The 24,995-nt window shown below is 41.2% G+C and overlaps 1 protein-coding gene across 1 annotated transcript in view; it reads right to left on the bottom strand.

Annotated features, from left to right (window-relative positions):
• The window catches only part of FRAS1 (Fraser extracellular matrix complex subunit 1), a 425,053-nt gene that overhangs the window by 197,009 nt on the left and 203,049 nt on the right, over window positions 1-24,995 (bottom strand). The window contains exons 15-18 of the mRNA XM_060654809.3: window positions 15,654-15,797; window positions 11,257-11,397; window positions 9,521-9,661; window positions 7,976-8,152 (exon numbers count right to left, since the gene is read on the bottom strand). Coding sequence (XP_060510792.3) covers window positions 7,976-8,152; window positions 9,521-9,661; window positions 11,257-11,397; window positions 15,654-15,797 — 603 coding nt within the window. The remainder of the gene's footprint in view (window positions 1-7,975; window positions 8,153-9,520; window positions 9,662-11,256; window positions 11,398-15,653; window positions 15,798-24,995) is intronic.

The following is a 24,995-nucleotide window of genomic DNA, read 5'->3' as shown; positions in this document are numbered from 1 at the left end:
ATCATACCCAATTTATATCATAATGTAGTTATCTATGGTCATAGCTCTCTTCCTGGAGCAGGTCCTCTATCTAAATTCTTTTTAGGCAGGCATGGGGAATGTAAAGAGATTTTCCTGAATCTGCTGGGTTTTGATTGCTTTTTAACTGAAAACAGTCTTTATGCCAAAGTGGCCCATCTTAGGGCAGCCTGCCCTTGGCCCCTACAACAGAATGTGTATCACGTTCTTTTAATTCCTTGTTCAGATGTCATTCTCCCTTACTTGATCATGTGGTCCTTAAGGCATGGTCTATATCTTTTTCATCTTTCTATCCCCAAAGTTGAGCACACCCATGCTATAAAAACTAGAAGGGGAAAGTGAAAAAGATTGAACATTACCAGAAGGCATGCATTTATACAGCTTATGTCAGCACTCTGGGGACTACATTAAAGAGTGTTGCTTAATATAGATGCCATGTATTTTATTCAATTAATGCAAGGGAATCCCAACTTCATAAATAATAACATACTCTTAAGCGGAGCAGGCAGACTCCTGCCCATTTATTTCTTTAATTAAAGCTCTTTGCCTTAAGGCCTTTGGTGAAACTTAGCAACAACTAAATAGATCGAAATACAAACAATGTACTTTTTCTTCCGATTCACCTAAAGCATGTTAATTAACTGACCAAAATAATTGGTGAATTTCCTATTTAAAAAGAAAAAAAAATGGTGTTCCAGTCCAAGATGGTGACATGGGAGGCTCCTGAACTCACTTCCAACTCACACCAAATCTACAGTGACACCTGGAACAATTCCCTCTGAAAGAAATTCAGAAACTAGTTGAGGGACTCCTAAATATCAGGCAAATGAGAAAAAACCTGTATGGAAACAGGCAGGAAACGCTGGGACACTCTTGCCATAAACTCCACCCCCCTGCACAGCACCATACAATCAGGAAGGAGCTTCCAGTTTCTCCCTGAGGAATGAAGGGTTTAGAGTCAACATGTGATGCCCCAGCTTTTAAGAGTCCGCTTATGGGATGGGTCCCCAAAACCCTAGCTCTGAAAGCCAAACGGGCTTGAATCCACAAAACCCATAAGACTATATAGCAAGTAAAGAAGTATTTCTTAATGTGCCCACAAAAATTGGTGGCAGTTATTCCCCCAGGGCTCAGTACAGAGACTGGAAGTCAGAAAAGCCCATTCTCCCTGCCTTTCCCAGAAAGAGACCTATTTGCATACCTTAAAAATTGTTGGCTAAGGGTCAGGCTTCTAATTTAACACATGCATAGAGGCCTACTGACTGCGAGCCTTCTAGTAGACCTGGGAGGTGGACACCATATTTGTGCTTTACCTCTGCCTCCTTCCAGGTCATTTGTGTCTTCCTGGAAGGCACTTACGCACATGCTTGGCACCCCCTTGACAACCTGGCTCTGGTGGTAAGTGAGATTAGAGTTCACTGGTTCAATGGGACTATAGCAAACAAAGAAACAGTTCTTAACTGGCTGGCTATCACCCCATGGCTCAATGCAGAGGAAGCAGACTGAAATACCCATCCCCCAGTGTTCCCTTCGAAGAGGTATATTTGCATGATTTAAAAGCTGCTACTTGAGGCTCTAGTGTTGATCAGCCATCATCTTGGCTGCTGAGATCCTCCCCTTTGGGACACTAACAAATCTTACGTAGCACACCCTCAACATCTAGAGGCCACTAAGAACAAAGAAAATGGCATAGACAACCACAAAGGGTTTGAAAAACACTCAATGGCTAGGGCTGGCTGAACAATAAAGGTACAGAGAACAAACTGATCGTTGCCAGGAAGGAAATGGGTGACGATGCTCAAAAGGTGTAAACTTCCAGATATAAGATAAATAAGTTCTGGAGATATAATGTGCAGGATGGTGACTACAGTTAAAACAATATTGTATATTTGAAAGTTGCTAAGTGGTGAATCATGATGCTGTACATCTTAAACTAACAAAATGTTCTATGCCAATTACATCTCAATAAAACTAGAGGAAAAAAAATTTTTTTAAATTGATACCAAACCTGTATTGACATGTGCTTCCTGCAGTAAGACCCAGCCTAAGGAGACAATACTATCTTCAAGACTGAAAAAGAAGACCTGGAAAGATTTGGTTGCTAAAACTTCCCTGGGGCACCTGGGCGGCTCAGTCAGTTAAGTGTCCGACTTCAGCTCATGTCATGATCTCGCAGTCCATGAATTTGAGCACCATGTCGGGCTCTGTGCTGACAGCTCAGAGCCTGGAGCCTCTTCGGATTCTGTGTCTCCCTCTCTCTCTGTCCCTCCCCCACTCACACTCTGTCTTTCTCTGTCTCTCAAAAATGAATAAATGTTAAAAAAATTTTTTTAATAAAATAAAATAAAATAAAATAAAATAAAATAAAATAAAATTTCTCTTATGTTTAACCTGACTAGAGCTCCATGATTATTCTAAGTAGAATGAGAAGGATGCCAATGCAGGAATGGGGGCCACTGGGATGGTTACTACCTCTCCATTCCTTGTTAAAGCAGTGTGCCCACCGACATACTACATCAGAAGACATGTAAGTAAAATTCATTATTGCAGTACAGAGTTCACTTTTAAAAACTTGCAATTCTCTCAAAATCAGATCATCTTGGACCCTCTTGCTGAATTGTGTGGGAACTGAAAGAATCCATCATTCATTTGCCACAGAATTGGGGCAATTACATGGCTAATCTAATCACCCTGACTATGTTCGGCTCTGGTCCTGGTCACCATTGCCAAGCTGTTGACATGGTGATAGAGCTGCATCATTAATTGAGATGGCCTGGCCTGAAATTAAATTGTAAGGCTCTAGTGTGAAATGAAGAACAAAGGATACAGGCTCGGAAGGGAACATTTCCTGAGCAACCATGGCCTGTATTAAAGCCTAGGATCCTCCATTGCTAAATCATTCGTTAGTTAATTCCTTCTAAGTCTTCCTTTCTTCGTCTATAAAATGGGAGTAAATGTAAACTCACAAAATTTCTAATAAAATAATTGGTTATAAGGAACTTATAAGCCATGAAGTGGTGTGTGTGTGTGTGTGTGTGTGTGTGTGTGTGTGTATACACACAAGTATGCATATAAATAACTGTAAGAAAATATGCCAAAAGATTAAAAGAGGTTATCTCAAGATTGAAGGGTTATAAGTAGGATTTACAGATAAAATAAAAGATACCTAGTTAAATCTCAACTTAAGATAAACAGCGAATAGCATTTTAAAATATCCCAGGCAAGGGGCGCATGGGTGGCTCAGTCGGTTAAGCGGCTGACTTTGGCTCAGGTCATGATCTCGCAGTTTGTGAGCTTGAGCCCTTGTCAGGCTCTGTGCTGACAGCCTGGAGCCTACTTCAGATTCTGTGTCTCCTTCTCTATGCCCCTCCCCCGCTCACACTCTGTCTCTCTCTCTCTCTCTCTCACACAAATAAATAAAAATTAAAAAAAAATTAAACTGCTTTAGTTAGAAAGAAGGATACCAATGATAAAATGATATACTTGCCCTTCTTAAATTAGAGGCTTGCTTACTCAACTATAGTCCCTGGACCAGGAGCATTAGCCTTATCCCAGATCTACTAAATCTGAATCCACATTTTCACAAGATTCCCAACAGATTCTTATGAAAAGCTCTGATGTAGACAGACTGCAACTAAAAGCTAAGGTTTCAAAATAGCTGAACCCTTTAAAAGAAAGAAAAAACAAAAACAAAACATCTCAACAAGAATTGAAGGAAAATCTGAAAAGGAATTTAGAGATCTGCCTGATCCTAGGAACATTCGTAGGAAAGAGGAAATCCTCCCAGTGACAAGAGCTCCAGGTCCTTTGTCCTGTCCATCCACCACGGGCTGCACAGTCACTAAATGCCCCCAGGAGGTATCCGTCTTGGGAATTACCATAAGAATGGCACTCCTGGAATTGTACAACATAGCAACCTCCTACCCACCTCTACCCTGGGGACTTCATATGGATTCATGGAACTCACGGAGGCCTGGAAAACCAATTAGGATAGATGAATAAAAAAGTAAGGGATAATATTATTTCACTTTTATGTGGAATTTAAGAAACAAAACAGATGAACATATGGAGGGGTGGGGGGAAGAGAGAGGGAAATAAACCATAAGAGACTCTTAAAGATAGAGAACAAACTGAGGGTTGACAGAGGGAGGTGGGTGGGAGATGGGCTAGGATGGGTGATGGAAACTAAGGAGGCACTAGATTGTGATGAGCACTGGGTATTATGTGTAAGTGATGAATCACTGAATTCTCCTGAAACCCACACTGCACTGTATGTTAAGTAACTAGAATTTAAATAAAAATTTGAAAAGAAAAAAAAAAGTAAAGTATAGTTTTTTGATGTTTGAAAGTTTTGGAGGAATTGAGTTTTTATTATTTTATTTGTGCAAGGGAGCTGATGGGTATTTCCTGGGTTTTTTTAATGAACTAGAATCTGTCAATGCTGACAGAATCAGTTAAATAGGTGAAATGAACTCTGGATAACATTACTGAAATCCTTCTTTGAGTTAATACTAAGTACTAAATGTTAATACTAAATGTTAATATTCAACAAACATGCACAGTTTGGGTTGACTACTGAAAATGCCTCCACATTGTCTTTCACAATTAGTAACAGACAGTCTTTTGTACCAGCAATTCTAGCCACATTTTGCAAACACAGAGGCTATATGGAAAAAAAAAAAAAGCATTAACGTCAAAGCTCCATCTTCTAAAGTACCCAAGTTCATTTTTGAGCATGAGCCAAAATCACAGGACAAACACATGCAGGTGGCTGTCCCCAGCTCACCAAAGTATTTCTGCTTTGGAACGCACATCAGCCCAACTCTTTCTCCCCCTCTCTTATCCCGCTGTGGGCTTCACAGCAACAGACCACTACCCAAGTACCTGACGTGGGTTTTGTTGCTACTGTTGTTATTCATTTCATTATTACCTGTTTCTCTCACTAGAATATAAATTCCACAACAGTAGGGATTTTGTCGGACTCATTCTTGAGTGTACCTCCAGTGCCCAGACAATGCCCAGACAATGCCTGCCACCCAGGGCCCACTCAATAGAAATCCGTAAAAGGAATGAATAAAAACAGACTGCCCTTGAGCTACTCATCAACAAGGTTCTCTTTGGTCACTGTTTGTTAATTTTGTATTTTTTCGTCCTTCAATCATAGTCTTGGATGTTAGTCAAATATCTCAAGTAGTTTTGTTTCATCTTCCACAAGATAATTCCTGGGTTTGTCATGTAGCTCTGAGTAGAAACTTTCATGATAACTTCTGACACCACTTCAGACTCTAAGTAAATTGCTTCTTCCTATAATGCATCTGCTTCTCGCTTTCATTAGCTGCAGTAATATTCTAATCACTCTGTACTGCAGTCTCAGAGAGAGGAAGAGGGAGAGTTCCAGAAAATAGTTGTTTTTCTCTTCTTTATAGAAAGGCACTTGAGATCAAAAGTGCTGCAAAATAAACTCTCAATGGTACAGCCACAAAAAAACTCCAACCCTTTGAAATGTTCTGCACAGAAGCAAGGGCATTTCTGGGAATGTGCGAGAAGGAGAGCCCAGTGCAATCTCATAGGGCTCTCAAGCCTGACTTCATAGACAACACTTCGGCAGAATCGACAATGGAACAGACTGGGAGGAGGCAAAAAGGTTTCCAAAGATATGAGATGAGTGACAGGAAACACATCAGTCAACACACTTAATACTCAGATAGGGTTGGAAACAATTGGTGGTTGCACTCAAGTTTCCCAATGGGATCTTGGGCAACTCAATTAACCTTTTTCTGCCACATTCCCATCACTTATAAATTGAGTACAACAATCTACCTAGCAGAGATTGCGCAAGGATTTGGTAATAAATGTGAGTAGATAGCTATATGTGTGATACCTAATAATATTATGTTAACTAGCATAAAATCACGGGGTACAAGGGACTATAGAGGTCAATCTAGACCTTTCACATGGGGCCACAATTAAACCACTCTACAAGGATTAGACTCTAATCCTTTTAAAAAAGGTGTCTGTATAAAGGGATTCCCAGAAAACTCCCCTTTGTCAAGGATGCTTCCTTAAATCCTGCAGCATTTTACTATGCTGTGCTTTTGCCTCTTCAGCAACCATAACACGGTAGCCCCCAGGTTTAGGGCATAGATACTGGAGTCAGGCTGACTTAGAATCCACTGGACTCTCCTCTATGCTGGCTACATGACTTTGAACAAGCTATAGCCTTAACTTCTGGAAGCCTCCATTTCTTCTCCTCTAATACAGTTGTCCCCCTGACCCCATAAGGCACCACAGCTATGTGAACAACAAGTAAGGCACTTCACTTAGCGTGTGGTTCATGGTGTGTACCAAATCAACAGTAGCATTATATTCTGGCTGAATAACCCTGGTCACTCCAATATTTATTTACGACTTAACTTTACAAATGTTAATTTTTGTTTCTCTTTTCTGATCCCTCTTCAAATTCCCTATTTTTCACTTTTAATATAGTGTCCAAAATTATAGGAAGAGGCTAACTATGCTGAGTAGCCTGGGAAGATTTCTTCTTTATTTCTCCCAGGATCAGAGGGGAAGGCTGTATGGTGTGTGCCTTGGGAAGGCACTGGGACTCTTAGTGATAAAGATTCCTGTATTTCAGAAGTGGTTGTGGAAACAGAACCATGAGAGTTTAAAGGACCACAGAGAGTTTAGGCAATGCATACGTGAGTAGGAATCAGTGTATTTAGAGAGTAAAGACCCTTCCCCTAATTTCTGGGCACTGTGTAACTTCCCTGAAGCCTGGTGCATCCCAGGGAGCAGGGGATTACCTCTATAATGTTCTTGAGTACCTGAGTATTTGGACTGAGATTTATTACAGTTGAGCATGGGGCTTTACAATTTGCCAAGAACTTTCACACTCCTAACCTCCTTTGATCTTGGCAAAAAGTCTGTGAAAGATAGTTATCCCTATTCTAATGCTGTGAATGCAAAGTGTCAGAGAGCTTAATTGTCTGGCCTGGGGTCTCTGTATTCCAAATCTACATACTTCCTACCATTCCATAGGACTCACTGTGTTAAAATCTTTTAACTTAACCTTGAAATCCATCATTTCCATATGTGAGTACCTTCCAATGTAAAATTGGATATTGTAGGATACAAAATTGAATCTGCAGCATGCTTAACAGTTATGTGGTAAAAATAAAAACTCAAACTTATGCACAGGAAAAGACTTGGCTATATTACAGCAAAATGGTGAAAGTAATTACCCAAGTGGTAGATGGTGGTAGATGGTGGGCAGGTTATCTTTCTACATTCAAAGTTTCCTTTAATGAACATACATTATGCTCACAATGAAAAATATAAGTATTGATTTTTTCAAGTAGCTTGAGAGTCAAATATACCCAACAGCAAGGCAACTTTGTGTAAGAGCAGAGAGGGGCCTCCCCTACCTCCCCCCAAAATTACACATCTCTCCCCTTCATCTGCTCAACCACTCATAGATGATCCAGCTATTGAGTCAAATTATTCAAGATGGCATCAATTCTCTGTAGATGCTATGCTAAGGAATGGCGGGAGTCACTTCTAAATTTTGACAGAAGTCCAGATTTTGCCCTGAAGGGGCCAATTCATATTCAGAGTAGCAAATTGGAAGAAATAATAAATGGAATTCTACCATGAGCACTGGGCCTTTCTTAGCTACTCATACTGTCTCTGAAATAATTCCTGTCTGGAACTTCTTAGAATGTAACTTTAGGGACAGTGGGGTAAATGGAACCAGCTTTTTAAGATCATCTATTATTCACCAAGGGAAGGAGAACATGAGTGGGGTCTCCTTTGCATGTCGGTCTTCTCCATCCACAAGTATCCTGGAACAGTTCTTATGTGAAAACAAAGGGCTTCTGGCTTTGGTCCCACCTCCCAGGATCTCTCCAGAGCAAAGGCCAGAAGCTACCTAACATTTCCTCAAATCATGCTTCCTCACCTTCACAAAGTCCAGTGTTCTCCAAGTAAAACTGGGCTCTACATTGGGACAGGCACACGCCAGAGGTGATGTTCGCCCCAGACAGCTGCTCAACTTGCAGTCCTTCATCAGGCTTCTTACACTGGGCACAGTGAGAGGGCTCTGGACCCACACAAGTGAGGCAAGAGGAATGACAGGCTGCCATTAAGAATAAAATGCAGAAAACAATCCAAGGGTCACATATATGCTGCAACCAAGGGGAGTCCCTAATTAAATCTAAACTACTTAGAAGAGTTCACCTGATACATCTTATCAGAAAATTACCTTCTAGTGTTCTATACACAGCACAGAGTGATAATATTCATGAGAGGCACAGTGAGGGTAATGTTAACTGGTCACATCTCTCGGGTTTGTGAAGGCTGTCAAGCTAGAGTATGAAAAAAACAGCAAACTGGACAATGTTGGCTTGGTTCTCCAGAAACACATTCACTGAATGTTGTTTTAATATCATGGCCTCAGTTTTTTATTGAAGATTTTAACAGGCACCCACACAAAGGCCATTGCTGTATTTTTTGCAAAAATGGTTGTTACGTTATTGTCTACCGTGTCATCCATCACCCACCGTACAGGTGTCCAGGCAACAGATTTTTCTTAGAACTTATGTGAGGAAAGGCTGCTTTTCTAGACCAGGAAGAGTCAGTCCCCTTTGGAGGAGTAACAAGAATTTGACAATCCATCATAGTTTCTTATTTTCCTCGGCTACAGGTTGAAATCAGAGCCAGATAGAGTACTGGAACTATTTCATGCCCACATTTTGATATAATCAACTCTTTACAAGGGCTCTTTAATATACTAAACTTTGATACAATTAATTCTAGAAGAGTTCTTTAAAAGATTTTCTAAATTTTCTTTTGCAGAATATTTATTATAGTTACCCTATTTTAAATACATTTTTTGGGTAACTATTCTCAAACTCTTTTCCAAGCTGCCCTACCATATAAGCAAACATACATTAATTTCACTTAATTAAAGTGTTTGCTCCCAGTGTTATAGTTTCAAAGGGCAATGACCCCACCCTCCCAATGAGCCCAAAGCCTTTTTGGCAAACAGCTATTAAAGAGTTTCCATTTCACTCAGCCAGAGGCATTGCTACTAACTCAGTTTGCTCGGCTATATCATTAACAAAAAAAATTCTTCAGGGAAAAACAAACTGAAGGCAAAAAAAATTAAAACAACAACAACAACAACAACAAAAAACCCAAAACATTAGCAATTCTAAGAGAACAGGAAGAAGGAGGAAGAGTTTGGTTTCATCTTAACGTACAGTAAGGGAAATGACAGTCTTCTCAAGGATGGCCTGAAAAATCATGAACTTTTGGGTGTCATCACAAATATTCCCATGTGAGTTTTTCAGAGTATCCCTTGGCAATGAAAAAAAAAAAAAGCATATAACGTATGCATAGCCATGTAAGATACACTATAGGGAAAAGTGCACTGAAAAGTAACTTAAATCTTTGTCCTTATGATGGGAAAGTCTCCTAAGAGTGAAAATGACACCAACAGTACCTCTGCAGACCCCGTGGTCAGGGTAGAAGCCTTCTCCACAGCTGGACAGGCAGCGGCCTTGGCGCAGAGCCTGGGGCTGGATGCAGGCTGTGCAGTGAGAGGCCGTGGGTCCGGAGCAGCTGGCACATGAATGATGACAAACTGAGGAAGAGAGCGAGAGAGAACCATGGGACTCAGGACTAAAGAGCCTCCTTCTTGCCTGGGCTCCTTATGTGGGAGGAAGCCCCTCCTGGGTCACTCTTAATCCCTTTCAGCTGTCACACCAAATCAAGGGGAGACATGTATGAAGACAGGGTTATATTACCAGAACTGCCCACAATGCCCCTTTATCCATCCATGTTCTATTATTTATTAGCTACCTTTTATTTAGTGTTTGTGTTAAATGTTTTATACACATTGCTGCATTTAACTTCATAGCAATTTTGAGGGTTTGCAGACGAGAAAACGGAAGTCTTGGGAAGTTAAAAAATTTACCGAAGATCACAGAGCTAATTAGCAGCAGAGCTGGGATTTAGCCCTAGGTCTATCTGAACCTAAAACCCTGAACCTGAATAGGGAAGGGTGGAAAGTTTACGTGTCTGAGTGCTAGAAGCACTGGAATTTTGGCTGACTTGTCCACTAACTCATCTATGCCCTTAGCCAAGTCAGAGTCTCTCCAGGCCTAGGTTTCTTGGCACATGCACAGTGAGGTGGGACTAACTGGTCATTTAAGACACTTCTGACATTACAAGGTTTTAAGTAAGAATTATATTAAACAACCTGACCATTACATATGACAATGTCAGGCATGCATCTTTGCTACTGTGGTCCTGGGTGGTAACAGTGGGACATCTCTGACTCTAATTTACAGATATTACCATGGCCTGTCCTAAGGGACACGATTGAGACACTAAAAGACTCCAGAGAACAATGGGCAGGAGCCGGGAAAGGGGAGTGTGGAAGTGGATGAGACCCTTGGGGGCAGGATGTTGCGGAAAAGGAATAAACACTGGGTGAGTAAAGAGGTTGGCAGACAGGAGGGAGGGTGATAAGTCAAGGCTGTGGGGCAGATCTCAATATTCTGCCACTAACCCACACTATAGGTAGAAGTGAAAATATTTATGTTTGTTTGGGAGGAGAGGGGCAATCGAGGTGTCCCAGGCAGCAATAAGTTCCCAGAGTTGCCTGCAAGGAAAGACACAAGTCAAGCATATATAAGTAGAAACTTATAAAGTCTAAAATAGAAATGTTTCATAGTTAAATTTGTACGAATCTGAAAGAAATAATACATATAGCATATAAGATCAAATTTTCAATAGATACAGATGTCAGCTTTACAAGACATCAAACTTGGTTTTTTATTTTACTTTCTGTGGCGTGTCATAGTTGCCAATACATGTATTTGTAAATGCCATCTAAGATAGGATTCTGTCATACCTACAACCTAAGTTAGTGAGGGTTTGTAAGTACACAAAGACTATATGAATATCTTAAAGATGTTCTTGGCATTGAAAAGGACCAAATGATCTCTAATAGGTGATTGGTATGCATAAGTACTTTACTTAATCACTCAAGTCCTCTAGTACCCACCCGCATCACCCACTCCCACACCAAATACACACAGGTTCTATAATGAAAAAGCTATTCCTTTTAATTTGACATTTTCCCATCATACACACAAATTCCCAAATGAGCAGCAAGTATTGTCAAATGCGCTAAATATTTTTTGATGATGATAATGATTACCCATGTCTTACCTTTGCAGCTGCCAGTGGCCTCAGCATAGTACCCACCAGGGCATTCAGCAATGCATTTCCCATCATGCAACACTGTCTTCTCGGCACAGGTAAGACATCTGGGACTATTAGGACCACAACTCTTACAGGATTGGTCACAAGCTAAGGGGGAGGAACCCACCAGAGAAAGTCAGCAGTGAGCAAAGGGAGCAGAGAAGTCTATTCTTTACAATGTCCATAGTTGGTATTAACATGGAAATCACATTCTCTGGCTGCTCATCTGAGTTCTGTTTCCTTGACTCCAACATTTCAAAGTACTCTGTACTTTCTGTTTTCATAGTGGAAGTAGAACCAGATAATTATTCGTTGAACTAACCATAACATAGCTGGCAGGTACACCTACCGGGGTATCCAATTTAATATAGGACTTAAAGTCAAAATGGCCTTGGGGGTGGGGATCCCAGTCCAATTGGAGTTGAAGGTACTCTCAAACTCATTAATAATCAGAAAAATGCAAATTAAAATGGGATGTCCCAGTATATCTATTAACCAGAAGAAAAAAAAAATCTGAAGCTTGATGATAATGCCAAACAGTAGCAAGGATGTGGAGATGAGACAACCTTCACACTGAAGAGTATAGAAGCTGGTAAGCTATCTGGTACTACTTAGTCTAATAAAGAATATGCAGAGATAAGAAACAAACAATTCTGCTCCCAGATTACCCATCCCCAGGAACCTTCCACACAGGTTCATAAAAGGGAGTGTTTGAGGCTTTTCACTGGTGCTCTCTAGTGATAGCATGGGGATGGAGGGAGGTAGGGAGTCCTTCATGGACAGTGGATGGGTGAGCTATGGTGGATGCAGACCAAGGAGTGAGAAGCAAAGGGCTAGATGAGATAGCAACATGGCTGACTCATAAACCATAATGCTGAGTGAAAACCATAATGCTGAGTGATAACCTGAACTTCATGACACAAGATCATTTAAGGGGGAAAAAAGGTATATATACTCAAGAGAATATCCATTTTACATGACACCATAAAAACAAAGAGATAAAAAAAATTAAAATAGTTGCCTTGGTGAGGAAGGGAAATGAATATAAAAGGAAGGAAAGAGAGACAAAGGAGAAGAGGAAGGAAGAGAGAGAGAATGGCTAACAGAAACCTCTGAACTTACTTTGATTTATTATGTTAGCTAGAGTCAGAAAAGCCCTTCGTAATAGCATAAGTACTTAAAAGACTAAAGAATGAGGAGGTTTTTGTCCTTTGAATTTCCCCACCCTTTATATCTAACATTTGTAAAACTCAAAGCATGAACCACCAATGAACTTGGTTGCTATAAATTCTTCCAGCCAGGGCATACCACCGTTTATGACAGGTTGTGCTGGATTTTTCTCAGCACTTGACTTTGAGATTTCTACAGATATGGGCTGCTCGGTTATAAATTATTAAACCAACACTGGCTGGCCTTTATCTTGAATAGCACTGAACTGAACTGGAAATAAGTCAGCATTATCAGCATCAGACGTTTTAATTAACATTCCGATACCAATCAGTGACTTGGTTCACTGATGTTTGGGAAAATATTTATACAAACACTTCTGAAGGCATTTGACACAAACTTGGAGAACTCTAAGAATTTTATGAAAAGTATAAACTCCAGTCTTTATCAAAAGGCCTGTTGGTCAATGTCAATGGTATCACAAAGTCTTGCATCATGCTAAGCAAATGGCAGGCATTCAGTAATTACCTGTTGATTAATTGACTGGTTGGCTGACTAATGTCAGCAATGGTCCATCCTCCTATCTGGAAGGCTTCTTTTTTTCTGATGCTTTGTTTCAAAATGTATACAGATAGCATTCCAGATGTGTATTTCCTCCCTAAGCCACTTGTTCAGTAGTCTTCTTTTTTAATTTGTTCTGTCAGTAAGGAGGTCTGGCTTTCTTCATCCAACTTCTTAGCCAAAGTAGATTTCCACCTCTCACCACCTCAAGGCTCACACTAATCCCTCCTTTTTTTTCAAGCCTTCCTTTTAAATACCTGTTTCCCCAGCAAAAGTTGCTTTCTCGATCCAGATAATATCGTCTCAGTAGCAGGTCAGTGTCACCACCCCTCATCAGTGACAGTAGCCAGCTTCCTTGGGGACTTACAGGCTAAATGCCTTTGGATTTGTGCAAATTTGACATGTGCTGACCTTTAGAGAATGCATCTGGATTAATTGAGCAGGAAAGTGATGCTGGCAGAAAAAGGTTAAAATGCTCAGGCTAACGGCAGCCTGGCCCTTCTTTCCTTGTTCTCTCCTGAAGCTACACAAAAGCCACCTGTGACTCGTCCACATCAAGTGAGATTTTTCACACCAGTGATGCTGATGGATCTCTGCACAGCTTTAAGCAAGCAGCTGCCAGGGGCTATCTCTCTTTCCTAAGACAAGTGGATTTGTCAAATCCCAAAGATCATCTCATTTTTGCTGTTGCCCTGCTCAGTAAACAAAACGAGGACAATAACTCAAGAAAGTTTTATGGGCTGTACATTTTTATTGATTTAGTGGGACTTTGTTAAAAAAAAAAAAATGGCATCACAGCCTTCCTGTAGGTATGACCATCACAGTAAACTCAATTCAAACCTTTCATTCACTATCAGGTGCCTACCTGTGGACTTGGCAATGTCCACAGGGCAGCGGCTGATCTAAAGACTGACAGGAAGACAGGGAGAAAGGGGAAGAAGAGGATAGCCGGAGACAGTAATGAGAAGGAGAAGGTAGGGAAAAATAGGGGAGGTGCAGAGGGAGGTATCTCATTATAGCCAGTAGAGCAGTTGGGAGGCAAATAAAATCTAAAGCTAGAAGACCTAAGCTTGAATCCCAACTCTGCCCCTTATTAGTGATATGTGACCTTAAGGGAGTTTCTTAACCTCTCTGTCTCCTCTGGAACATGAGGATGGTAATAATAACCATCTCCTGAAACTGCTGTGAGGAACAGACACCAAACACAGCACTTAATCTGTGCCAGGCACTGTGCTAAATGCCTGCCTATATCAACTCAGTCCTCCCAATAGCCTTCTGAGTCGGGTGTGTGTTAGTTTCCTGCTGCTGCTGTGACAAATTACCACAAACTCAGTGGCTTAAGTCAACACAAATTTATTATCTTACAGCTTTAGAGGTCAGAAGTCCTAAAGCCAAGGCATCAGCAGGACCACATTCCTGCTGGAAGCCCTAGGGGCAGATCCATTGCCTTGTCTCTTCCCCAAGTCTAGAGGCTGCCTGCATACCCACTGCCCCATCTTGGCATCGCCCCGACTCCTGCTTCTGTCTCAGATCTCCTTTTCAGACTTCCACCCTTCTGCCTCCCTCCTATAAGGACCCTTACGGTTAACTGGCTCACCCGGATAATCCAGGATCAGCTCTCCCATCTCAAGATCCTTAACTTAATCACACCTACAGAATCCCTTCTGCTATTTAAGGCAGCCATATTGACAAGTTCTGGCTATTAGGATATAGACATCTTTGAGGGCCCTTATTCTGTCTACCACAGCTGCTATTACCTCCATTCTACAAAAGGGAAACTGACACATGGCGAGATTATGTAACCTGCCCAAGGTCATGCTCTTCCCCCCATACTTTTCTGCCTCTCAGTGGGTAATGTATTATTTTTTTAAATTTTTTAATGTTTTATTTATTCTTGAGAGAGAGAGAGAGACAGAGCACAAGCAAGGGAGGGGCAGAGCAAGAAAGGGACACAGAATTCGAAGCAGACTCCAGGCTCTGAGCTGTCATCCCAGAGCTGGACGCAGGGCTGGAACCTATGAGTGGTGAGATCATGACCCGAGCCAAAGTTGGATGCTCAACCAATTGAGCCACCCAGGCTCCCCAGTGGGTAATATTTGTAAAGCACTTGGAAGGAAATACTAGGTTAACTCTTAATGTCATGCTGTGGGCATTAAACGTTAACTCTTACTGTCATGCCATGTGCATTAAAGGTAGAATACACAGTAACTGCTTCAGCTAAGTCAGGGGCACCAACACAGAGGTGGGTCTGCCTTGGGCTGGTCTAAGAGTGTCTTTATTTACATGCATATGTGGAAGGCTGTCTGGTGCTGTTGAGGAGTTTCAAAATTGGAGGAAGGAAGCCTTGCTCCTCTCCCTACAGCTGAGAGTTTGGAGCAAGCAGCCTGAGTCTCAGAGGATGAGGCTAGAATGAACACCCTAACCTAACAAGCTGTTGAGGAGTGAGGGTGTTAAAGGTGATCCTATCAGTTCAGAAAAAAAGTGTTTTGTAAACTACTAAAACACTGCCAATGTTACCAGCCATTTTCATATTGGTTGAGTAAAAGAAACGTTCTAATTAGAATAAAATGAGGGATGCTGGAAGAAAAACAAAACAAAACAAAAAGATGCTCTGGCATGCAAAGCCGGACACTTACCACTGCAGATCCCCTGCTTGTTGTAGAACCCAAGGCCACAGTTGCTGTCACAGCTGCCCTCCCTCAGCACTTGGAGGGGGTCTCTGCAGCCCAAGCAGTGCTTCTCTGTCGGACCCCAGCAGGCAGAACAGGACTCATGGCAGACTGCAGGCAAACAGCAAAATCAGTGAACAGTCTATAGTGGAAAGGGCTGGTTGCAATTTTTCTTTCAAAGATTTTAGAATTTATAAGGAGGATGTTGGTGCCTTCATTCCTAAATCGCGATGCACATATGTATATCCCAGGAGAAAAAAAAAACACCCCCCAGAATACCTATTTCTGTTGGCCAGAAGTACAACTTCCATAAATGACTGCTAAGAGACTTGGAACAGGAAATCAGAGGCTTTTGAGTAATGAGAATCACAGGGAAGGGAATCATAATTTTCAAGACAAAGATGGTCTGTCTAATGAAATCAGATGGCCCTCTATCACCTTGCCACCTTGCCTTTTGTAACCATACGATGAACCGTTGACAGGATCACTACTCCTACGTTCAACACCATCAAGAATCAGCAAGGACGAATGCCATGTACTTTTGTCCTTGATTAAACCTTGAAAGACCTGGTACTTCTGGATTTTTACTGCTCTCTCCCCTCTTTCCATCCCTCTCTTCTCTCTCTCTCTCTGTCCTACCCCAACCCTTTCCTTCTGTCCTTCCTCATTACTCTTCTAGTCCCCCTAGTCTCTGGTTTGCCCCACCAGCTTCTGCTCTTGGCATATATCTTGCGAGTCTTTCTCTTACAAGTTAACTTTCTAACCATACATTGTTCCTAAACCAGAGTTTTTTCTTTAACACTCAAAAATGTCCTTCTCAGGGTGCCTGGGTGGCTCAGTTCTTTAAACATCAGCATCTGACTCTTGATTTCAGCTCAGGTCATGATGTCATGGTTTGTGGGATCAAGCCCCATGTTTGGGATCCTCTCTCTCCCTCTATCTCTTCCCCTCCCCTGCTCTCTCTCTCTTTCTCTCTCGAAATAAATAAATAAATAAATAAATAAATATTTTTTAAAAAATGTCCTCCTCTTTTAGAATTTGATTTTTTTTTAATTACTATTAGGCTTACTTCTCACCTTAGCATGTCTGCAAAGAGAGGCCTATTCTAAATGACTGGATATATTCAAATTTGGTTCACTGTCTGTATGGTTAAGCCCAACACATGCTTCTGTTAATGCACCCTGGTTTTCAAAATGTTTGCTTCACAGTGGAGCACAATCTATTTGCAGACGTATTCATTCTGACCAAAATTGGTAGAGAGAATTCTTTTGCTGATTGGAAGAGACTTGGGAACTATACACCTAAGTAATTTAATTAGGTATCCCTTTAGAATCAGAAAAGGGTGCCTGCATTGAGAATCTCAAGATCCAATCCTCTCCTCTCAGCTTTCAACTGCACAGGAAAGTCTTAATTTCAGACAACTTTCCCCCACTCCCCCCAACAAATTTAGAGATAATTACAAATTCTGTTAAATTCCAAGAAGGACTCTTCAATAAAGAATAACAGTGGTAAGGGTAGAAGGGACCAACTTTAGGTGGATCTGAAAGATGGGAAGTGGCCAGCTCTAGGTTTGCACCAACAAAGCCTTTGAGAAAGGAAGGAGTTTAGGGGTGCAACGAATAGAAGGCTGCCCCTGTGGCTGAAGCTAGTGGACACAGTGAGACCAGCAGGGCACAGAGGATCACAGTGAGGAATGGTGGGGCACAGTGGACTGATTCATGGCTGGAAGGATAGGATGAGGCCCAATCAAACTTGACCTTGGAGATCATGGAAAGAAATCAGGATTTTACCCTAATTGTAATGTGAAGTCATGAATGGGATTAAACAAGATAGACACAAACCCCGATTTTTAAAGCTCTCTCTGGGTGTCATGTAGAGAGGGTATAAGGACTTGCCTACAGGCAGAGAGACCAGTGTGGAAGCCATTGCTCTGGTCCAGGCAAGAGATGACAACAGCAGATGAAAAGCAGAGATGGAAGAAAGTTTACTTATTTATTACCTGGTTCCCTTGCTAGACTGTAAGCTTCATGAGGGCAAAATCCATTTCCATTTAATTTAACTCTGTGCTGAGCACACTGCTTGGTACTCTACTCTACATTTGGTACTTCACTTATAGTTAACATCTCATTTATATTTTATAAATGTTACATGGGAACACTGCCAATATTAGGATAAGCTACTAAAACTACATTATAACTAAAGATGTGGATACAAAGCTCCCAATAACAAGTTCTACCCTGAACATACATGAAATCTGTTATTCATTTATTCAGCTACCTTTCAATTAATGACTCTACTCATCATCTGAAGTGCCAATCACTGTTTGTGCCTCTGTCTTATTGTTGATTCAAAGACACTACTTAAAAATAAACAACAACAACAACAACAACAACAAAAACACAAAAAAGCAAATAAAAAACCCAATTTCACTCCTAAGAAGGTATGTCAGGCTAATCTATCGAAATTCAACAGAAGCATCTACCACATGCAAGGTTGTGCTAGCCTGTGGGGCCTTCCCAGCTAGCCATCGGTCAGAAGTCTGCTAGAGGAAACATTTAAACCACCCCATCACTTGAGCTCATTGGTAGCATTATGCAAACTGCACCAGGGAGAAAGTGCCTGAGAGGATGATGAGAACTAAAGACTAAAAAGACAACAGGGACCAGATCACAAATGTCAGGCAGGCTGGGTAAAGACCTTGGACTTCATCTGTAAAAGTTTTAATCAATTTTTCTTCTCAGAGAGTTTGCTCTGCAGTGGGGAGAGGAGAGAGTAATTAACTCAAGACATTCTCGAGGCATGAAATCATTTTTGTCCAGGGGGTGCGGAGCAGATGAGAAATTAAAGCACAACCCCCTAGTTGTCTTCGGGAATCAGCTGATCGCAGTATAGACCTTTAGCTGCACGGGCTTTTAAAATCGTAAAAAATACTTCCAACCTGGTTGGTAAATGGCTATCATCCTGGTCCCTCCTTGATAGTCTGGTTCCATTCCTGGGAATCCTGAAAGACACTGTGCTTCAGGACCTGAAAGGTCCTGACATAGGAGAGGGTCTCAGGTACCGCCCCCCCCACCCTGACTTCTGACCAATCTGATCTGTGCCATACTACTTGTTACACATTTTTAACATTATCCCTAGTGTTGAAAATCAGAATAGGGCCAAAGGATGAGCAGGATAGAGGCTACAGGCTTAGGGATGGCACTTAAACCTGTCACAAACTGAGCTGTACTTAGTATTTCAGCCCTGTCTTCTGCTATGTCCCTTGAGCAAGCTAGATCTATGGAGCAGGGTACCCCAAGCATGCCATACACCTGTCTGTGGTTTCTGGATGCCCTACACAGGATTCACCCAGTTGGCAATGCCTCCATCTCCTTCCATAGTCCTTATAACACAGCTTACACTTGAGAGGCCTAAGCTGTCATTACTTCTGTGAAGCTTTATTGGACTTGTCCAAACAGTCACTTCCTTCTTCTGTGTTCCTGCAGAATGTTGTACATTCTCTGTGGTATTTATCCTATTGTCCTGATCATTTGGTTACAAAGCAATGCCTTTCAATGAAATGTAGTAGCCTCCAAAACAGGGGCCAGGTTTGAATCATCTTAAACCTCCAGTGTCCAGATTGATAACTTGTACAAAGTGAGTATTCATTAAATGTATGTTAAATGGATACCCAGCAGTCTTTTTTTTTACTGGTTATGAGGGATTCATCCTATCAGTTAGTTACCTTCTACATGGAAACAACTAACCATGAGGTCATAGTCTGAACATATGATAACTGAAGGTAGATAATCTTGAGGCTGTAAATCTACCTAATAAATATTGGGTTACAGATCTACTTATGATGACAACTATTTATGCCACATCTATACAGAGTACCAAATGTGAGGCCAGGCCATCTCTTTTTCCATAGCAAACAAAAGGCATGTTCCATGGTCAGTCAAGACAGCAGAAGGGATTTTTATTTCTTCAATACAGGACTATAATGAGCTGTCATTTCCTTTTTCTTTTTCTTTCTTTTTTTTTCTTTTTCTTTTTCTTTTCTTTCTTTTCTTTTTTTTTTTTCAGCTATCATTCCTTAAAATGACATACTCCTACTGTGTTTTGCAATTGATTTCTAATTTCTAACACTGAACATATGTTACTGCAGATAATCTCTTCTTCCAGGCTTATTTTACATGTGGCTTTTATTACACTTCGGTTATTATGAAAAATAGAAGGTCACTCCCTGACTTTTTACCATAATTTCTCTTAGTGATACATGTCCGATCGCCCAGGGTTTTTGAATTGATATTGTGAAAATGTGGCAATAAATTTAAAAAGGCAGCTAATGAGAGAAAATCATCTACTTATCTCACATGCAGTAGATAATTTATTTAGGAAAGCCCCGGACTTTTCTGGAGCATAGCAAGACATGTGCTGGCTTGCTGAGCAATTCATTTCAAAATGAAAAGGAACGAATTACTTTTCTTTTGGCAATTCTATATTGAAATCCTACTCTAAAAATAAGAAACTTCTTTTTGTGACTTGGTAATTTTGAAATAGAAGATTGCTGTAAAGAAATTTTAACGTGTGCTTCTCTAAGCAGACAATGCAGCCCTTTTCCAGGAAAGCGTAAAAAGCACTTCCTGTGGGCCACTTCTCATCTTCCGGAAAGCTCTCCCAGACCTCAGGCAGTGGATCCAGACATGAGTGGACTCAGCCTTCAGTTCAAAATGCCCCTCAGGAATGAAAAGGAGCTTTGGTCCCTCACCTTCCCCATGGCCTTTTGGAATAAGTTCCTCTGCCATTCCCAGGGAACTGGCACACTTGATCAGCAGACCCTTTGAGGTTTACCACTGAGGCTGAGTTCAGATCTCCAAACCACCAAAGGGGTTCTCACTCACAACTACACAGAAGCAGCCCAAACGGCAGGCACAAGCAGCTATGCCACCCACAAGTCAAATTCCTTCATTTCGTCCCCGATCCATTTTGTAGCAACTGCTAGCTTTCATTTTTATCACACAAATGACTGGGAAGTACTTGCCAAGTGCTAAAGTATTATCAGGAGATAGTGGGTAAATTTCCAATAGGAAGCTCTTGTTGTATCTTACAATCAATTTCCCCATTCCTTGCTTTCCTAATCTGCAAAGTGGGAATAAGCTTCGTTGCACCTAACTCACAGGGAGCTGGCGAGATGACACATTTGAGAACACAGAGAACATGGCAGGTGATGCAGTGAGTAACATACCCTGGGAGACCTAGCACCTGTGGCTTTAACGGGTGTCAAAAGCAAAGTAATTATAAAGGGAACAAATGAAAGTGCAGCAGGAGACAGGAGAGGAAAGGACAGAAAAGACTACAGGAAAGGCGGGTTCACTTAGAAAGGAAGTGAACAGAACTGTCAGAGATCATTCCAGCAGTTACAAGAAGGGGTTCCAGCCTTTTCCAGAGGACTCATACTCTAAAGTTATTCCTTTGCAATTTCTACAACACATTAACAAAAGCCCTTTGGAATAGCTTGGTGAGGGCTTGAGGGGAAGTCCAAGTGCTGGACAGACTACTCCCCTTACCCCCTGGTACAGCCCCATAGGAGGCCAAGGCTACTTGTCTAAGAAGCGTAAATGCCAGACAAATTTAAGAGGAAAGGAAGTTCATAGGCGTAATCATCATTTTTGATCCTTTTACTGCAATCTTCTCTCCCCTCCAGGCTGGGTCTCTGTCCCCAACCTTCCTCCTTGTGCCAACAAAAAACCTCATACCCTGAAATGGGAATATTTGGTCTCCGTACATTCTGAAAAGTCCTATGTACTTGAGGGAGCTCATAACAGAAAAAATACAAATACATGAAAAAAATCTTTTGCTTCAGAAATAGCCAGAGATACGCAAACAAGAGAGCAGCAACTATATGCAATCAATTAAATGTACACACAGTGATCTGTATACATCTTAGAAACAGTGCTTAGAAAGAAAAAAAAGGGGGGAGTGGGGAGAATGATTCATCAAGGTAACAAATATACCAGTCTGCTGGAGGATGGTGATAACAGGGGAGGCTATGTGTGTGTGAGAGCAGGGAGTAACTGGGAAATCTCTGTGCCTCCCCTTTTATTTTCCTGTGAACTTAAAACTGCTCTAAAAAATAAATAAATAAAGTCTTTAAAATTAAAAAAAAAGGAAAAGAATGAAATATCTACTTACCAATATTTATGAATATTTAAAAGAGTTCTCTTTATTATTATTATTTTTTATTTTTTTAACGTTTTTATTTTATTTTTTGAGAGACAGAGACAGAGCACTAGTTGGGGAGGGGCAGAGAGAGAGGGATACACAGAATCTGAAGCAGGCTCCAGACTCTGAGCTGTCAGCACAGAGCCCAACGCGGGGCTCGAACCCACGAACTGTGAGATCATGACCTAAGCTGAAGTCAGATGCTTAACTGACTGAGTCACCCAGGCACCCCTATTTATGAATATTTAAAATAGGTGCATACAAAACAAAAAGAGCACACACACACACACACAATACATATTAAATTGCATTAGAATAGTTCCTTAAGTGGGGGGTTGGGGGGAGGAGAAATGGAAATAGGTTACAGGAGCAAAAAGGATGGGCAGACAGATAGGCATAGATAGATAAGCAAGAGAAATAGCTGGCCCAGGCTAATGATGAAAATGAACACATAAGTATGATTAAGTCAACCATCTTCATGTGAATCCCAAGAATAAGTAAAAGAAAGAAATTAAACAAACTTCCATTTTGTGCCAATCAACCTGACAAACAAGAAGAATCGTAACACCTAATGCTCACAAGGGTGGTAGGAAGTAGGCACTCATTTGTGTCTAGCAGGAGTACAAGTTATAACTTTTTCAAAAGACAGTCACATATTAAAGTGTCAAAGGTTTCAACAGTACATATATAACTTGGACCCAGAAATTGAAGAACTTAGCCTAATCCAATATATTTTCCACAATTTTCTATTAAAACTGTTTACATCAGGAGGAAGCCAAACCATACGAGACTCTTAAAAACTGAGAATAAACTGAAGGTTGATGGGGGGTGGGAGGGAGGGGAAAGTGGGTGATGGGCATTGAGGAGGGCACCTGTTGGGATGAGCACTGGGTGTTGCATGGAAACCAATTTGACAATAAATTTCATATTAAAAAAAAAAAACACAGCTATTTACATGGTGGGGCGCCTGGTTGGTTAAGCGTCCAACTTCAGCTCAGGTCATGATCTCATGGTTCCTGAGTTTGAGCCCCACGCCGGGCTCTATGCTGACAGCTCAGAGCCTGGAGCCTGCTTCAGATTGTGTGTCCCCTTCTCTCTCTGTCCCTTCCCCACTCATGCTCTGTCTCTCTCTCAAAAATAAGTAAACATTAAAAAAATTATTTTAATGTTTACATCATGGTTATTTATGATAATGGAAAAATTAGGAGCAAACATCACACCACAGACGACTGGCTAAATGAATTCTTGCATAGCCCCAGATGGAAAGTTATAAAACAGCTTTAAAAAGATTTTGTAGAAGGATAATAAATAACATGGGGAAAACAGGCAATAAAACTATATATAGAGTGTGACTTTACCTTTGAAAAATAAATAAATGTGTGTATATCTGTGTACATAACACACACACACACACACACACACACACACACTCATAAATTGGGAAGACATTCACCAAAATACTGACAGTAGTAATTTGGGACAGTTTGAGTCAGGGATTTTCGCTGATTTTTTATTGTGCCTTGAATTTTACTGACTTCATCAAGTTATTTTTTGTAATAAACATGAATTCATTTCGTATTTAGGGGAAAAATTTACTGAAAGGGGAGGAAAAAAATAAGCCTGTAATCCTTTTCCTTAAGGCACATGCTGGGTAAATAGCTAATTAATCTATTAACCACATTTGTGATATAGCTGAATGATTTACTCATCTTGGGTAACATATTTCAATTTTCAGCAAGGTCTTCTGTAGAACTTGGACCAAAGGGTTGACTTCCCAGTGGGCAGAGGCTTTGTCAGGTACACACGAAGAGAGATTTTACATGCAGGCCAGCTTTGCATTGGTACATAAGTCAAGGATAATGGCAGACATTCAGCTCATAAGAAATGTTCTTAAAGTTATCTTTTCTATCCCCTGCCCCTCTACCTGTACTTCTAAATCTACAACACAAGAACACCACAAGAGCTTTCAAATGCAGTGACCACCTTGGCCCAGCTTGAGCCAAATGGAGCTCTCAGATTCCACTTATCCACTGTGACCATTGGCAACCCACAGCTGCTAGGACTCCCTGGGTTGTTTTTTTTTTTCAGCCCCCATTAATTAAATGGCTATTGATTTCTCCACTGATACCTTGATTCTATTTATCTACAGAAATTGAAAAGCCAGAGGGACCACCAACCAAAATCAAGCTTTTGATGGGGAGAATTCTCAGACTTCCTGGCTGCACTAGCATAGCCTGCTCAGATCTCAACAGTGATAACATGGAGGTGCTGTTTGCTCTGTGGGCAGCCTAAAAAGGGAGGGGAAGGTTGTGCAGGGAGAGAGTTGGGGTGGGGAATAGGAAAAAGAGAGAAAGAATGTATGCCATGTATGCCATATAGCCTAGTTAAAATAACTGAGAACCCTTGGACCTGGGCAGAAAGCCAGAAGTCTTGTCACTAGTTTGCAATCCATAGCTAAAACATTTGGGGGTTCAGATTTGTCAGGAAGAATGGACTCTGTCTGGAAGATAAACTCCCTTGCATTTGTGGCGGGCTTTCTCTGCTGGTATGTGATACTTCTGTCTGTCATTTGTCTTTTGGCATACGCAGCAGGGTCTGTAAGCAGCACAGGCAAATGCCAAACATAGCTAGTCTCCTGCTACAGCAAAGGTCGCAGGCACAACACTGCCAGCTGCTTTTTCCTTCTCTCCACTTAACCTTTACATGAATGTCCAAAGAGGGAGAGGCCTTGGACTACCATTGTCACCTGTTTCACTGGGTCTAGTTTACTCAAGAAGTATACATTCTAGGAGGGCAATCCTGTTGTGCTCTGTTCTGAAAGGCTTAAAACACTCTGTGGATACTACTTAATTTCCAATGATAGGTGGGTTTTTTGTTTGTTTTTTGTTTTTTGTTTTTAAAGAGTAACCCTTCCCACACGGATAAAGCACTCCACTAAGTTGAAGTGGAGGGAGATAAAGATAAGACAAACAGAGGTGGGAAAAATACAGATTCTGGAATTTTCCCCAGGCTACACCTAGCCAAGAAACGCTGACAGGATTATTCCAGAGGGCCTTATATGCGTTTGGCACTGTGGGGAATTCAGAAGCATAAAACCAGTCCCTG

The sequence above is a fragment of the Panthera onca genome, chromosome B1, assembly GCF_046562875.1.
Source record: "Panthera onca isolate mPanOnc1 chromosome B1, mPanOnc1 haplotype 2, whole genome shotgun sequence".
Lineage (NCBI taxonomy): Eukaryota > Metazoa > Chordata > Mammalia > Carnivora > Felidae > Panthera > Panthera onca.
The sequence above is the reverse complement of the archived record's forward strand: the minus strand, read 5'-3'. Positions and strand labels throughout refer to the sequence as shown.